At 39.2% G+C, this 15,196-nt stretch overlaps 1 protein-coding gene across 1 annotated transcript in view; it reads left to right on the top strand.

Moving 5' to 3' along the window:
* The window catches only part of LOC148105865 (protein NLRC3-like), a 232,103-nt gene extending 223,186 nt beyond the window's left edge, over positions 1-8,917 (top strand). The window contains exons 7-8 of the mRNA XM_087838911.1: positions 8,184-8,230; positions 8,379-8,917. Coding sequence (XP_087695037.1) covers positions 8,184-8,230; positions 8,379-8,917 — 586 coding nt within the window. The remainder of the gene's footprint in view (positions 1-8,183; positions 8,231-8,378) is intronic.
* The last annotated feature ends 6,279 nt before the right edge of the window (positions 8,918-15,196 follow it).

The raw sequence follows: 15,196 nt of genomic DNA, 5'->3' as shown, positions 1-15,196 counted from the left end.
TACAGATTTCTGGATGTTAGACTATAATTTTTATTATGATTATTAATCTTGAGTCTAAAAAGTCAGTCAAGTATATCCAGGATATCTTTCTGTTAACTGGATTCACTGACCCTAACACTGGGACCAGGATAAGCGGTCGCATGAAGCTGGTTATCAGCTGACAATCTTATTATTTAATTAATTTAATTAAGTTATTTAATTTTTCTAATTTTTCCTCTACATTTCCCCTGAAATGAAGGGATTGTGTTAAACATGCTTTAGTTCCTCACAATCTCTTTGTTCAACCCCCTGAATTAAAGCTGAAAGTCTGCACTTCAAACACATCTGAGTTGTTTCATTTAAAATTGATTTTAGTGTATGTACAGAACCAAAATTAGAAATTAAGTTCTCTCTGTCCAGATATTTATGGACCTATCTGTATAATCTATACAGCACGTAAAAAATGCTGTAAATAAAGAAGTCTGTGAAAATGTGGCGCTTCCAGGTCAATTTAAACTGAAGTGATATAATCTTCTCCCCACAGTTTGAGTTTGTATTGTCTCAGCTGCAGACAGACTATGATATAAATGTGGAGGTGCCAACCACTATTAATATTATTAGTTATAAAGGACACCTTCCTGCCTTTAGTCTTATTCATGATGATTATTAGTTGTCTTCTAATGTCCACAAGTCTGTATGATGTGTTTCATAGTTTCTAACAAGCCTTTTAAACTTAAGTTACTGCATTGCTGAAACACCAACATCTGCTTATTGAACAAAAAAACAACCAAAAGACCACACATCTGATTTTATTTTTATTTTAATAGACTGCCAAACATTATACCAGATAACTGGCCTCAGAATATAATTGAATAAACATGTTTAAAAACGATAACCTAATCCTGTCTTGACAGGCTGAGCTCTTCAGTATCCACCAACAGCATCGTCATGCTGAGTCAGACGTTTCTGCTCCTGGTGGAAATACTCTTCCTCTTTCCACATTGTACCAAATGTTTTTAAATGTTAGTTTCAATTTAAAATTAAAGATTAAAAACGTGTAACACATATAAACATCAGATAATTAAGACAAGCGAATGGTTCAGTTCCACATGTGCTCCGCTGACACATTAAACTTCAGTAAAATTATGCAGTTATGAAACAACTTTAATCTAAAACAAACTGATTTGCTCAGGAGCAAAAACAGTGAAGTAAGTGACTGTAAGTGAGTAAGCTGTACTGGTGACTGGATATCAGATTTCCAGTCATTAGAGCAGATAAGTGGCAGAACTATATTACTGAGGTACAAGTTTACTTATTTAATTCATGTCTGTCAATAAATCTATTTAATTTAAATGCAAATAGCCCAAATCCTTTTTAAAGCACCAGGTTCACTTATAAAGTATTCTGTAGTTATCTTAGTGTCCATCGCCCTTCCCAACATGGGAATAAAGCAGCTATGAGAGAATTAAACGTTAATGAATCAATGGTACGGAAGTGGAGGAAGCAAGAAGAATGAGCTGAGTAAAGTTTGACTTATGCAACATTTTTGTTTCGGTTAATGCGCCTTATAATCCAGTGAGCCTTATGGTCTGTAAAATATGGTACATTTGCAAATTGTGTGCACAATATTGGAACTAAATAATTTTATATTTTATGTTGAGGAGTACTTGGTGTGGGCTAGTTCTTTTAGGTTCAGCAGCTAACAAGATGGTGTATCGGTCAGGATACAGGAAGGAGGATAAGAGGCTTCCACTTTGCTGGATTGTCACCGCTAGCTGTTTTATTGCCACCTAGATGCTCAGTGTTGTCAGCAGTCTGTAGTAATAAACAAGTTGCCATGAGTATATAAATATATACAGCAACAGCTTCACTAAGATAAACATAAAGAATTAAATGAAATAAACCAACAGATCCATCTGAATATGCACAACATATATGATTTGAACTATGCCAATCTTACAACTCTTGCTCCAAACACAGAAAGGACACAATTAAACACAGTGAGAATGTCATACATAGCCGAAACATCCACTCTGTGAACAAAGGGACTTTGGCGCCATCGTGTGGCCAAAAAAATTACTACTTAATGGCGGCGGACAGTGGCACATGCCTCTAGTCACGAGGTGAAAAAAAATGCGCTGCTCCAACACGGTAGAACAGAAGCCGCTGCAAACATCAGGATCGGAAAATAAACATATTTAAGGAAACTTACTTCCAGTCATGAACTTAACACTCGGAGCAGGAACCAGGAACCAGGAACACAGCTTACGAGGTAAACAGAACTAACACAGAAAACAATCTCCCCTTCTCGAGTAGCATCGTGTTACCCCCAAGTTCTGCCTACATCATTTCCTACGACTCCACCCCACACAATATTGCAGAACATAGACACAAAATCCCAGAGCCTTTTATACATTTTATATTTGGAAATTATTTTATATTGACAAACAGCAGCCCACATTAAACTGTGACTGTCACCAGGTAATGTGGGCGTGTTTCCTGAATAAGCAGCATGTGGTAAACAGCTGACAGGTGAACAGGATGCATGCAGGTAAACTCGAGGGCCCTTCGAGCTGATCGGTGGTGTCGTGCGGAGAATTTCAGCTCATTATTCATGTTACAGAAACACAGAGGTACAAGACCAGGCAGAAGACTTTCTGATTATTTGCTTTTAGTTAAAATAATCCCATTCTTGTCTAGTGATGGTGTGATAAAGCTCTGTGAATATGTCCAATGTTTCTGGCCAGTTGCTTCTCCCAAAGGCAGATCACACAAAGCCTCGTTTAACTGCTTATTATGAAGAACTGACATCTGCTGGTCATTTAATGTTCAGCAGCACTGCTGTGAGAATATTGATACATACCCAGATAGCAAGGAAACATTGAACAGATGTTGATTTTCCATCTGAACCATCAGAATCGTCAGGCTTGAAATGTCAACACAAAACCAATGTTGAAACAACATTGAAATACTGATGAAACCTGACACTGACATTGAAATAACATTGATTCACTGTTGTTCTGTCATCGTTGATTGTTGATCTATTTATAGTTGACAAGGTGACAACAATCACGTTGAAAAACCATTGATTTATGGTTGAGCAGGAAATTAAAGCTGCTACCACTTGGACTATTCCATAGCCCCCCCTCTCACAGTGGTACATCCCTTCAGGTAACCATTGTCTTGTACAGTAGAGCGGGACATTAGATTTACTCTCAGCGGAATTGACCGGAGAAGTTATCAGTTCATGCACTGCACTGGCCTGCACCACGATTAATATAAGGTAAGAATGAATGACTTTTGTTCTATTCGTTATTTCCATGGTTGCATTTGAATAACAGTAAAAAACAAACAAACTTGTTAATGTAAAGTTTCGGACAAAATGTGGGAGCCCGAAATTGTGTCTACTTTCATCTTACAATCCAGCAACAAATAAATTGCACTGCGAACAAAGTCAACAAAGAAAACATTTTCGTTTCATACTTTTCCGTTATATTCCCTTACAAAGCTAGCTTTAACGCTTCGAGGGTTCCTTTGTTCTTGCCGTCGCCTCGGCGCTTGACCCAGACTTTCGCTCTGTAGTTGCTTTTTAGCATAGTACTACAAAAAAATTGTAAATCTGTGATATATGATTGATAAACGTAAAGGTAACTGTATAAATGTGTTCAATGACTTTGTTACTTTTAATGATTGGAGAGCACCCGCTTCAATTCAAACTACGTTGCACGCTCACCTAACTTTATGTTGCACGCTCACCTACCTTGCGTTTGCACCTTTTGTCCACACGTAAACTGCGTTTTATTATTTATTTATTAGTTTTTCGCCTCTCACTGCTTAAGCCATTAATCTTTCTGGAATTGTTTTTTTAAACAGATGCGACCTCACAAAAGATATTAGCTATGCTGTCAGACCTGACGACAGCTGTTAACGAACTCCGTGAGGAGGTCAGAGCCATCCGCCATCCCTGCTGCAATGAATCGGTAGATGCTGGGGTACTGCCTCTGGATTTGCCCTTGCACAACATTGAGGAGCTAAACAATGCAGAGGCAGCTCTTCAATCATAAGAGGCAAATAAGGCAATGGTAAGTATATAAAGGTTATGTACACTTTCTAACTATAAAGTGTAATAGCTGTCAGATGTGATTTAAATACATAACAACGGCCTGTTGATTAAACACACAAGCACTTGCATACACATTTAAGACATGAGACAGGCTAATTCCATCTCTTAAAATGTGTCTATAGGTGAGACGCTTTGCCTTGATTGGAGGGACCACACTGGAGGTGCGAGTCCGCCGTGTAATGGCTTATGCCATTACAAACGAGCTGGCCTCGGTACTCAACTGGGCAGGGAAAAAAAACAAGGACCAGACAAAGCAAAAAATGGCATTTAAAGATACAGCGCTCTGCAAATGCATATATGGTGGTAAGTTTTACAGTTTTTTTGCTATATTACTTTGTCTTTCTTAATAACAAGACTTTCATGTCCGGTTAATCTGGAGATGGAGTCTTTGGTCTTTGGCTTGTTTAGTCCTCGGGTTGTAGTTTGTACAGCCCGAGGACCCCATGTTTATTTTGTTTTAAAGGATACACGGCACACCATGCTAAGACTTATCACTTTTTCCGCTCATAGCTCTTTGGGAATTAAATGCAGCAGTTTGCAGATTTACGCCTGGTGACTTTCATGTTTATCAGCCTAGGAGTTTACATACTTTCTCCCCGCTGAAGACAGTTAACAAGAGCTTATTCATGTGCTCTAATTCACTTTTTTTGTTTGTGTGTGTGTATTTTTGTCCTAGATGGCCTGACGCAGCAGTTAGGGGCAAACTCTATGTCCAAGTTTGTCTTTGCACAAGCAGTGCACTAATGGCTCCGATACGCCCCAGATTGTATGGGTGGTGCACGACGCACATCATGCATCCCCATCCCAGAGTAAAAAATTACAAACTTCTGTGAAACATATAAATGTAAATAGGAAACTGTCTTTTAATAAAGTATTTAGCAAACGAAACATGCCTATTGACCTTTTTTTGTTTATTTTTTTTCTCTGTTACATCACATGCAATGCTTTCTTATTTTAGGATATTAATATTGACATGATACATTGTGAGACATTTGTTGTTGTTGTTTTATAAAGGGTGTCCAATTTGAGGAATAAGTACAATTATGTGTTTAGGTGGTTTAAGTATTGATGGAAACATGCAGTAGTTTAGTATTGGTTAAAATACCTATAAAGAAAGGTAGATTTCCAGTCATGATTTAACTGTTTTAATAAAAAGCAACTGTGTGAAAGAGGTGGAAAATCAACACCATAGCTCAACATTGTTTCAATATCAGAATCTGACATTGTTTCAATGTCAGGTTTCAACATTGATTCAACATCAAAACCTGACGTTGTTTCAACATTAAAAAAGGGTGCAAGAGTGACGTTAGGTCAACGTCACACTTCAACGTTGATTCAATGACGTCGCCTGATATTGACTCAACGTTGTTTCAATGTTTCCTTGCTATCTGGGTACCAGTGGATATGTAAGCACATGCACAGCTGCAGGGCTAGAAGGGCCAAAATGAATTAAATAAATAGATTCTTAAATAATTAATTATATGTGTCAATAACTGATTAATTAAATATATTTAAAAATCAATAAATTTGAAATTAATTTACTGGAAATTACTTGGCATTAAATCAATTATATATATATTTAATTTATATTAAATATATACATAATTGATTAAGTATTTTGAACTGTAATTCATTAATGACATTCAATAAATTATTTAATGATGACTAATTGATCATTATTGATGATTAATTAACCCTCCACATGATTTAACCTCTATAGAGATGATATTTTATCTAGATCATGTTTTTTCAAAGGTTCAGACCAGAAAGTTTAACATTATTATTTTTCTCATTATTGTCTCTTCAGATTGAGTGTCTGTAATCTCTCAGAGGGAAGCTGTGAAACTCTGTCGTCACTACTCAGCTCCCAGCCCTCTAGTTTGAGACAGCTTGACCTGAGTAACAATGACAGTTGCACTGTCTTTTTGCCTGCTGTTAACTCTTCAAGTCCACGGTGTTCTGTCTGTCTTCTGTCTTCATCAGGAGATTGACTGTCCTTTAAGCTTCTTCTCAGGATGAGGACAGAATGAGAGGTGAAGCTGTCAAATTTTTAAGCCAAAGACTGGCCTGTTTGTCATCCCAATTCTGTTAATCTATCATTTTGCTGCTGTACTCATGTTTTGAGGTTGAGTAAGTAAAGTAACTAAAACACTTAATTAATATCATTTTCATTGCTATGTCTTAATACATTCAAGTCTCTAATTCCTCTGTTTTCATGTTGCAACGTCACAAGCTCACAGTTTCCTGCTTCACTTCCTGCCAGACACACACACTGCAGTTTGCCTACGCACACACTTTTTATCTCACTGAATTGTCATCTGCTTTTATAACCTAAGCAAACTCTTATTTTATATTTACAGTCTATAAAGCCTCTGTAACTCGGCTAAGTGTTGATCTAAAAAGAATTTACCCTCAGTACGCGCACACACACTTAAATATACTAAGCTCTTTGCATTTGCAAACATTCACATTAAAATCTTCAACGTGCTTAACAGACCTATTTTAGCACAATCAACAGTTTTCCACACATATCACCATTCTTTCAGCTCAGTTTTGTAGCATCATTCACACAATACTTTCATCAGCATTTTACACACTTCCCTGAACTTCCTGAAAAAATCGTCTCACACACACACACACACCACACCCTGGACAACATCATCGACTTTTATAATCCACACTTTACACTTACAACAATACACAATAATCAGACAACCCAAGTACATATAGACACAAACAACATGATCCCTACGGGGTTTTCTGGCGTCCAACGCCTGGGTCCAACCCTTCTGGTACAAGACTTTTCCTACACAATTTTGACAAATTTAAAAGCCTCTAAGCCAAGGTCTAACCTTGCTGGTCAATCGACCCGCTTCGGGAACACCCTCACCGAGAGAGGTCAAATTTCTAAGCCCTATAATAATTTAAAAGTGATCCCCGTGAGTTGACTGGAAACCCCACTCAGGCGCGTCCGAATCCTGTCTGCACCTGAAGCTTTACTTAAGGTTTACCTGTCAATAATGTTCAAACTGGACCACCCGAGTCTAACTCTTCACTCAAACAGCACAATAAAGAAGTGGTCCTTGACCACTTAGTTTTTAACGGGTGCTCGCAATCCCGCCGGTGCCGCCCGGGCTAACTGGATGCCGCCAGCACTGACCGTGCGTGCTGTAACCATCAATGACCAAGAATTGTGTCATTTAATTCAGGGTTTCCCTGTATTATTGTTTGATATCATTTCGGAATAAATAAATCAAGATGACGAGCCTTTAAATGCACTTATGTTAGTATAAGTATACACAAATAAAAGATAATTTTCCTGTTAGGAGAATAAGAAATAAATATTTTCATCACATGCATCAAATCACAACCTCCTCCTGCAAGAGTGCAGCATTGTGATTGTTTGATGCTGTTTCCATCATTTGTTTGTTTACCTTCAACAAATTTGCTCTACAGAGCATTTATTAATTAGAAGGATTATTAATAAACATCTTTCTCTCTGCTTTTGGTGGAGTGAAACAATAACTCCTATCTCCAGAGGTCCACAGGTCCACTGGCACCTGGTCCTAACTTCACCCATGTCTGCACCCTCAGACATCCCACTGTGGAGGCATCCTCACTTGGACCAGTGGCTGCCCTTGTGAGACAGACTTTATGGTCACAAACAGCCCTAATCTGAGAATGAAGGCTCCTTTACATAGAAAGCAGTATGTGGTGTGATGACCGCTGCATTAGCTCAAAATATGTGATGCACTGGCTGCTGCACTCTACCTGTACTGAATCAGTTTTTGTACCCATTCCCAGTCTTTACATTTAATATGCAGCCACTCCCTGACAGCATGAATGTCACAGTGTGTTGAACCTTGACTGTGGCACATGTCAATGCTCCCTGGACATCGTGCTTAATAAAGGAGATTAAATGTGATGTGATTATGAGTTTTGCTCTTTTGAAGTTGAAACATTTATGTGTCAAAATGTTGGACTGTTCCTTTATCAGTGTGTAACAGTGTGTGTATGAGAGCCATGTAATGTCCATGTGTGCATGCTGACTGTGCTGCTCTGACCCCCCTCCTCCTTTCAGGGTGGAGCCTGCTGGAGTCCGATGGTTGAGACCAGGTCTGAGGAAGTGTAAGTGTGTTTTTAATGGGATTCATGAAAACAAAGCAGCACACATTCAACCATCTTCATCATGTCAGGAGTCATCATCAAAGTGTCAATCAATGAACAGATGATGGATCAATAACTGCAGCTGGATTGTGTTTGTTCTCTCCATCAGATTCCTGTCAACTCACAATCGACACAAACACAGTGAACACAAAGCTCCAACTGTCTGACAACAACAGGAAGGTGGCACATGTGGAGGAGGTTCAGTCATATCCTGATCATCCAGACAGATTTGATGTTTGTGAACAGCTGCTGTGTAGAGATGGTCTGACTGGTCGCTGTTACTGGGAGGTTGAGTGGACGAGGAGGGCTTGGATATCAGTGAGTTACAGAGGAATCAAAAGGAAAGGATGGAGTGATGAGTGTGTGTTTGGTGGAAATGATCAGTCCTGGAGTCATTTCTGTTCTGATCATTCTTCCTCTGTGTGGCACAATAACAGAGAAACATCCATCTCCTCCTCCTCCTCCTCCTCCTCTGTCTCTAACAGAGCAGCAGTGTATGTGGACTGTCCTGCTGGCACTCTGTCCTTCTACAGAGTCTCCTCTGACTCTCTGATCCACCTCCACACCTTCAACACCACATTCACTGAACCTCTTTATCCTGGATTTACAGTCTCATGTGGTTCCTCAGTGTGTCTGTGTGTTGTTTAGTTTAAAGAGTGTCATGTTAGTCTCCTCTAACACTCTGATTGTTGAAGAGATAGTTCAGTCTGTACATGTCTGACTCTTTCACTCAAACACATTTTTAGATTCATGGATTCAATAACTTGATGTTTTAAACTGTTTTTCTGGCAAAGCTTCTCAGTGAATATCAGTATGCAGTGGTATGTAATGAGGAACAGAAAAGAAGATCAGACACCAGCGAGGGAGGATAAGAAGGACAGACGCAACAACATTGTCATCCCCTATGTAGCCGGTGTGTCAGAGAAACTCAGGAGGGTTTTCTCCAAGCATGACATCCCGGTGCATTTCAGACCCAGCAACACACTCAGACAAAACTGGTTCACCCGAAAGACAAAACTCCAAAACACAGACTTAACAATGTGGTGTATGCTGTACAGTGCAGCGAGGAATGCCCAGACCTCTACATTGGAGAGACCAAACAGCCACTTCACAAGCGCATGGCACAACACAGAAGAGCCACCTCCACAGGACAAGACTCAGCTGTCCATCTGCATATAAAGGTCAAAGATCACTCTTTCGAGGATGCCAACGTTCACATTTTAGACAGAGAGGACAGATGGTTTGAAAGAGGAGTGAAAGAAGCCATCTATGTCCACTGTGAGCGACCATCTTTGAACAGAGGCGGTGGTTTACGACACCAACTCTCTGCCATCTATAATCCAGTTTTGAGATTCCTTCCCAGACACCTTAATGCCCACTCACACCCTGGGCCATTTGACCTCAGGAATTCACATGATAAGGTGGGGCCAGGTTTCACATTGAGCTCACCCGAAACCCTGGCTGATTGGGACCCACACCCAGTTTCACACCTTGGCTCGGGCGATTTAAATCTGGGACTCCCCACCATTTGACCTTAGAACTGAAGAAGCTTCTCGGATGAGAGGTGAAACGTCTTCAAGCAACTTAAAGATTTCCAGACGCTTTTCTTTACAAGCTCCTTTGACTACGATGACCTGGATGACTGAGAACCTTCACAGACATCAGTACGCAATGTTTCTCTGAAGCTCAGTTCAGCTGAGATGATGAAGTTAATTTCAATGTTGGAACTGAACTTATTTGAAACATATTTGAACACAGATATTATTAAACTGACAGAAACGCTGACGTCAGTAAAGAGGAACTGACTAATGAGTGCTTACTGCCCTCCGATGGTCACAGATGTAAATGCAAGCATGGAGCTAAATTTTAAAAAAGCAGGTCTCTTCACATATAATTATCATCCTGTAGCTCTGTAACTGTTAGCTAGGCAATTTCACATTTGTGTCTTTTTGTGGAATCAGTGTGTTTGAACAACACAAATTCTGCCTTTTCTAACTTTGAAAGACTGAAAATGATATAAACAAAATAAATCTGATCTGTCCCTCTACAAATCTGGACAAATGTCAGATTCTGAAGTTCTCAGCGCTTACATTTTGTCCTCTCTACACTTCTGCTGACAACTGACATGTGATGTGTTTGTACAACTTCCTCTGTCGGTTTTTAACAAACTAACAAATTATCCAACAGAAGAGTCTCAAAGAGTATACCTTTGAGACAATGGTGTAGGTCTACTTTCCAAACTGAGAGGATGGATGAGATGATGGTGCAGGTTTCCAGTCTTAATTCAGTCTTGTTGCCACATTGTGGTCACCTGTCATCTTATTTTTGCTGTGGGAATTATGAAATGATAGCTAGACTTTAGCTTGCCTGTAGTGGCATTAAATGATCCTTTAGAAAATAGTTATAAATGTATTAGTTCCCAACTTTGTACATTGCTGAATCATTATTTTTACTGAAAGTCTGTTCAGTTTCCAAACTAAAAATAAAATTGAGTGTGACTCGCCGGCACATTACAGTGAGACTCTCATGTTTGATAAGCAGAGAAAATAGATATCTCAAACAAAATATGACGAAATTTCAGGGAATGTCTGAATGTGAAACTGTTTGACTCTAAGTTGATGATTTGTCCCTTTGCAGGTATAAAATAAACTACATTGTGATATTCATGACTGGCTTTCATTAAATATCTAGATCTTTCCTTCATTTACTATCTATAGACATGGATTTATGTCTCATTACATGAAATAATGCTTTATTACATCATCATCAAATCCAAAGAAACAATTATAGGAAAACATTTACTCACCTCTAAGAGATTTATTGATCTGAGTTTTATTCTTTGCATCCGACAGACCTGAACATGTTCACAGTGCAATTTTTCAAAGGTTGTTCAACTTCATCAGTAAACGTTTCTTTTTAAGCATAGATACAGATGCATCAGTGATTTTCTCCCTGTATAAAATCCCTTGTCTCTTCCTGTCTTAACACAGTAAACAAGTATTACAACCCAAAAAGAAAAAACACTCACCATCTGGACCAGAGAAACTCATTTTCATTTTTTCACCATTCTTACTCTTTGAATTCAGGTGTTTTCAGCTCGATTGCCATAGGTGTGTAAAATCAAGCTCTTAAGCATTCAGTCTACCTCTGCACACCTTAGTGGATCCTAAAGAGATTACTAAAATTAAATGTTTGCTTTGATTCCTGCTTTGCTCACTCTTGGCGTTCTCTCCATGAGCTTCATGAGGTCGTCTCCTGAAATGGTTTCCAACAGTCTTGAAGGAGTTCCCAGAGATGCTGAGCACTTGTTGGTCCTTTGCCTTCACTCTGCGCTCCATCTCATCCCAAACCATCTCCACTGGGTTTGGATCAGGTGACTGTGGAGGCCAGGCCATCTGGTCAGCACTCCATCACGCTCCTTCTTGGTCAAACAGCCCTCACACAGCCTGGAGGTGTGTTTGGTGTCATTGTCCTGCAGCAGGAGGAGCAACCACTGCACCAGCGTAGAGTTTGACAATCAGTCCAGAGGTCCAGAAACTTCATCATGATGCCTAATTGCAGTCAGGGTGATGCTGCCAGCCCATAGATGTCTGTGCCTCCCTCCATTGATATGCCTCTTGGGTCATTACTGGCCCACGATCAAACTGGCCACGCAAAACGATGTTATAACTTCTCCGGACACTTTCATATCTGTCATACGTGTTCAGAGTGAAAAACAGAGTCTGCCAGTGGTGGCCTGATAATTCTGGTATTCTATGGCAAATGTCAATCATGCATGGTTCCAGTCAGTGAGTACAGGGCCTGCTAGAGGACATCAGGCCTTCAGGCCACCCTTATAAAATCTGTTTCTGATTGTTTTCTCAGATGCATGCACAGGGTCCTGGTCTCTTCCCATACCAGTAGTGACACTGACCCTAGCCAAATGAAAAGTGAAAAAGCTTTCAGAAAAGATGAGTAGGAAAAATATCAGTGTCCTCCACCTGTAAAACCATCCCATAATGACTGTAAAGAGTCTGTAGGATCTTGTCATGAAATAATCACAAATTAATATTTTTTACGATAATTTCCAGAGTCATAACGCACAGCCAGCAAAACATGGGAAGTAAATTCCAGGAAAAAAATGAAACCTTGCATAAAATGCCAGTTAAAGTCCAAAACTCTGTGACCTGACCCCAGCCACGGTGTGAGCTGTGGACTATGTGGAGGTTGAAGTGTGGACCCAGAAGCAGACGCGTGGAAACAAAAGTTTGACCAAAAGCGAACCATTTATTCAAGGCTGGTGAGCAAAACAAAACAAAAGGGAGAAATAAACTAAAGGAAAACTAACCAAGACTGAAGTGGGGAAACTAAACACTGGGAACAGGGAAAACTTGGACATAACTGTCATGGTGGGGTACACCGGTGTGATGATGAAGTGGACCCAAGTGCAGACAGGGAAGGAGGCAGAACTACATTTTGAAAAAAAAAAAAAGGCAAGCCGTTTATTTAGGCTATAAACATGAATACAAAATGAAATCAACATGAGCAGTGGCAAAAACTAAACTGACACCAAACTAGATAAAACTAACTGACTGTGACAAAACTATGATAAGACCTGAAGGGAGGCAACGCAGACGACCTGACACTGAATAAAGAAAGACAGAGGACTTAAATACAGACAGGAGGTGATCAGGGGAAGTGGAAACACACGGGGGAACAGCTGTGTGATGGCATGCCACACATGGTAAGCTCCACACCTCACCACCCGTTGATTCACTTTAGTTTAATTTACAGTCACTACTTTAAAATAGTCTAGTCTATTGTTCAATATTGTTTCTTTATTAAATGTATTTATTTTTCCATCACACCTTCCAATGTTTATATGGCGTGCACACATATTAACCTTGCAAGGTCAAAGTTCTGTTTTATGTTATATTAATACATCTTTCTTTGTTTGAGTTACCTGGGAGTTGGCTTCTCCGTCTGTCTGGCAAAAGGTGTGGCAAAGGGCTGGTAGACCTGAAGTACCAATGACGGCCTAATTGGATTGCACCACATGCTTCATTGTCTGGGGGGTGTTTCATGTTTGTTTAATTGTTTTGTATTAGTTGCTTATATGGCAGCCATTTTGTTTTCCCCCGTGTGTGTCATTTGGTTTAGCTAAACCGGTATTTAAGTTCCCCCGTGTGTCATTTCAGGAGGTCAGTTTATCTTATGTTTGTTTGAAGTTTTGTTAATTATTATCTTCAGTTTAGTCTATTGAGTTGACCTCTTTTATTGGTCTGCCTATTTAAGTTTGGCTTTGTTAAATATATCTTCATATTTTTTGGGTCAATAAAACCCCCTTTTTGAATTAAACCACCTGTGTCCTTTATGCTTTACTGCTTGGTCCCTGACAAGCTGACTGAAATGAACATAATGATGGCTAAAGTGAAACTAAACACAATGAACAAAGAAACAAGACTCTTTCAAAATAAACCAAGAAAAAACTGAGAGATGTAGACATGACAATTACCACAGAAGAGAAGAACAGACTCAAAGAAGGGGACATAGATGGAAAGCTAAGCTAGAATAACACCCAACTAAATCCTAACTAATAATGGCAACACAAGAACTAAGCATATATTCAATATAATATAAGACCTCCAAAAACACACACAGTGAACTCAATACTGGGTCACAGATCCAGCCCCGACACATAACGCATAATAAACAGACAACCTGACAATGAATAAAAGGAAAGTCACACAATATATACACAGAGGGATGATAAGGGAAGGGGAAACACATGTGGACACAGCAGGAACAAATTAGATGAGATGAGACAGGAGAAAGCAAAACTGAACACACTGAACACAGAACATGAGACTGTCCAAATAAAACAGGATACAAACTGAGAGACACGGCTCGACACACAGGGGCGAAACAGACATGAGAAAACTGAATGAATCACAAGGAGGAGAAACATCAACTAAACACAATGATGTGTCTATGGCGACTATGGAGAAAGACCAAATACAGACGGGAAATTATTTTTGATAAAAGTAATATTTATTTGACTAATGGACAGGCAGTGATAAACAGCCTTCAAACAAACTGCTTAGCTTTACAGTCTTTGTTTTATCATCTGAAACTCCTGCAGTGTGAAACAGTCTTGGTAGGTCAAACATAAAAACATTTTAGATACCGCTTCATCAGGTTGCATATATATACCGTATTTCTTCATTAGAGAATCTATAATGTATTAAGCTAAAAGTGTATACCTGGTTTGAGGAGTATTAACTAAATAACAATGTGACAACTTTCAGTCATTAATGTAGCAGAGACAGAGTCTGACTAAAGGGACATCACAGTGAGACCTGTTTGATCTGCAGACACAGTCTCTCTCTACTAAGAGTGTGTTTGACTTTAACTTTCACACAAAATGATTCAGCTCCTCTAAACCCTCCAACAAACATTTACAAATGCTTAGAAACATTTTGTGTTTCTAATTACTAATGTTCCCCAGCCCCAGCATTCCCACAAATCTGTCTGTTTCCTTTTTTTAAGTTTCACTTTCTGTCTTCTAAACTTCGCTGATGCAGCTGGTCGTCTTTGGGTGAATCTCCGTGTGAAGGTAATTGAATCAGCATGTATTTTTTTCTGATAATATCAGCTGTGTGCAGCTTCGCTCCAGCACAAATCATAGCATTGTTCATGACTTGTAACACCGTAGTTATGTGAGCCGTCATTTGTAAGCCTCTTAAACTTTCTTGCACTTTTACACAAAGTTTTATGGTAGTGCTTCTTCTTCTTTGGGGATTTTTGTTCAACAGACTGAAAAAAGCTGTAATATATTTTTGAAATATATGTAAATTGGTATTTAAAGGACTATAGCATATTCTAATTAGATTTATGATACTGTGTTAAGACAGTAAAATTGTGCATGTGTGTGTTTGTGTGTCTGTG

This window comes from Neolamprologus brichardi, chromosome 3 (assembly GCF_056152115.1).
Source record: "Neolamprologus brichardi isolate AB-2024 chromosome 3, ASM5615211v1, whole genome shotgun sequence".
Classification (NCBI taxonomy): Eukaryota; Metazoa; Chordata; class Actinopteri; order Cichliformes; family Cichlidae; genus Neolamprologus; species Neolamprologus brichardi.
Note: the sequence above shows the minus strand (reverse complement) of the source record. Positions and strands in the feature narration are given on the sequence as shown.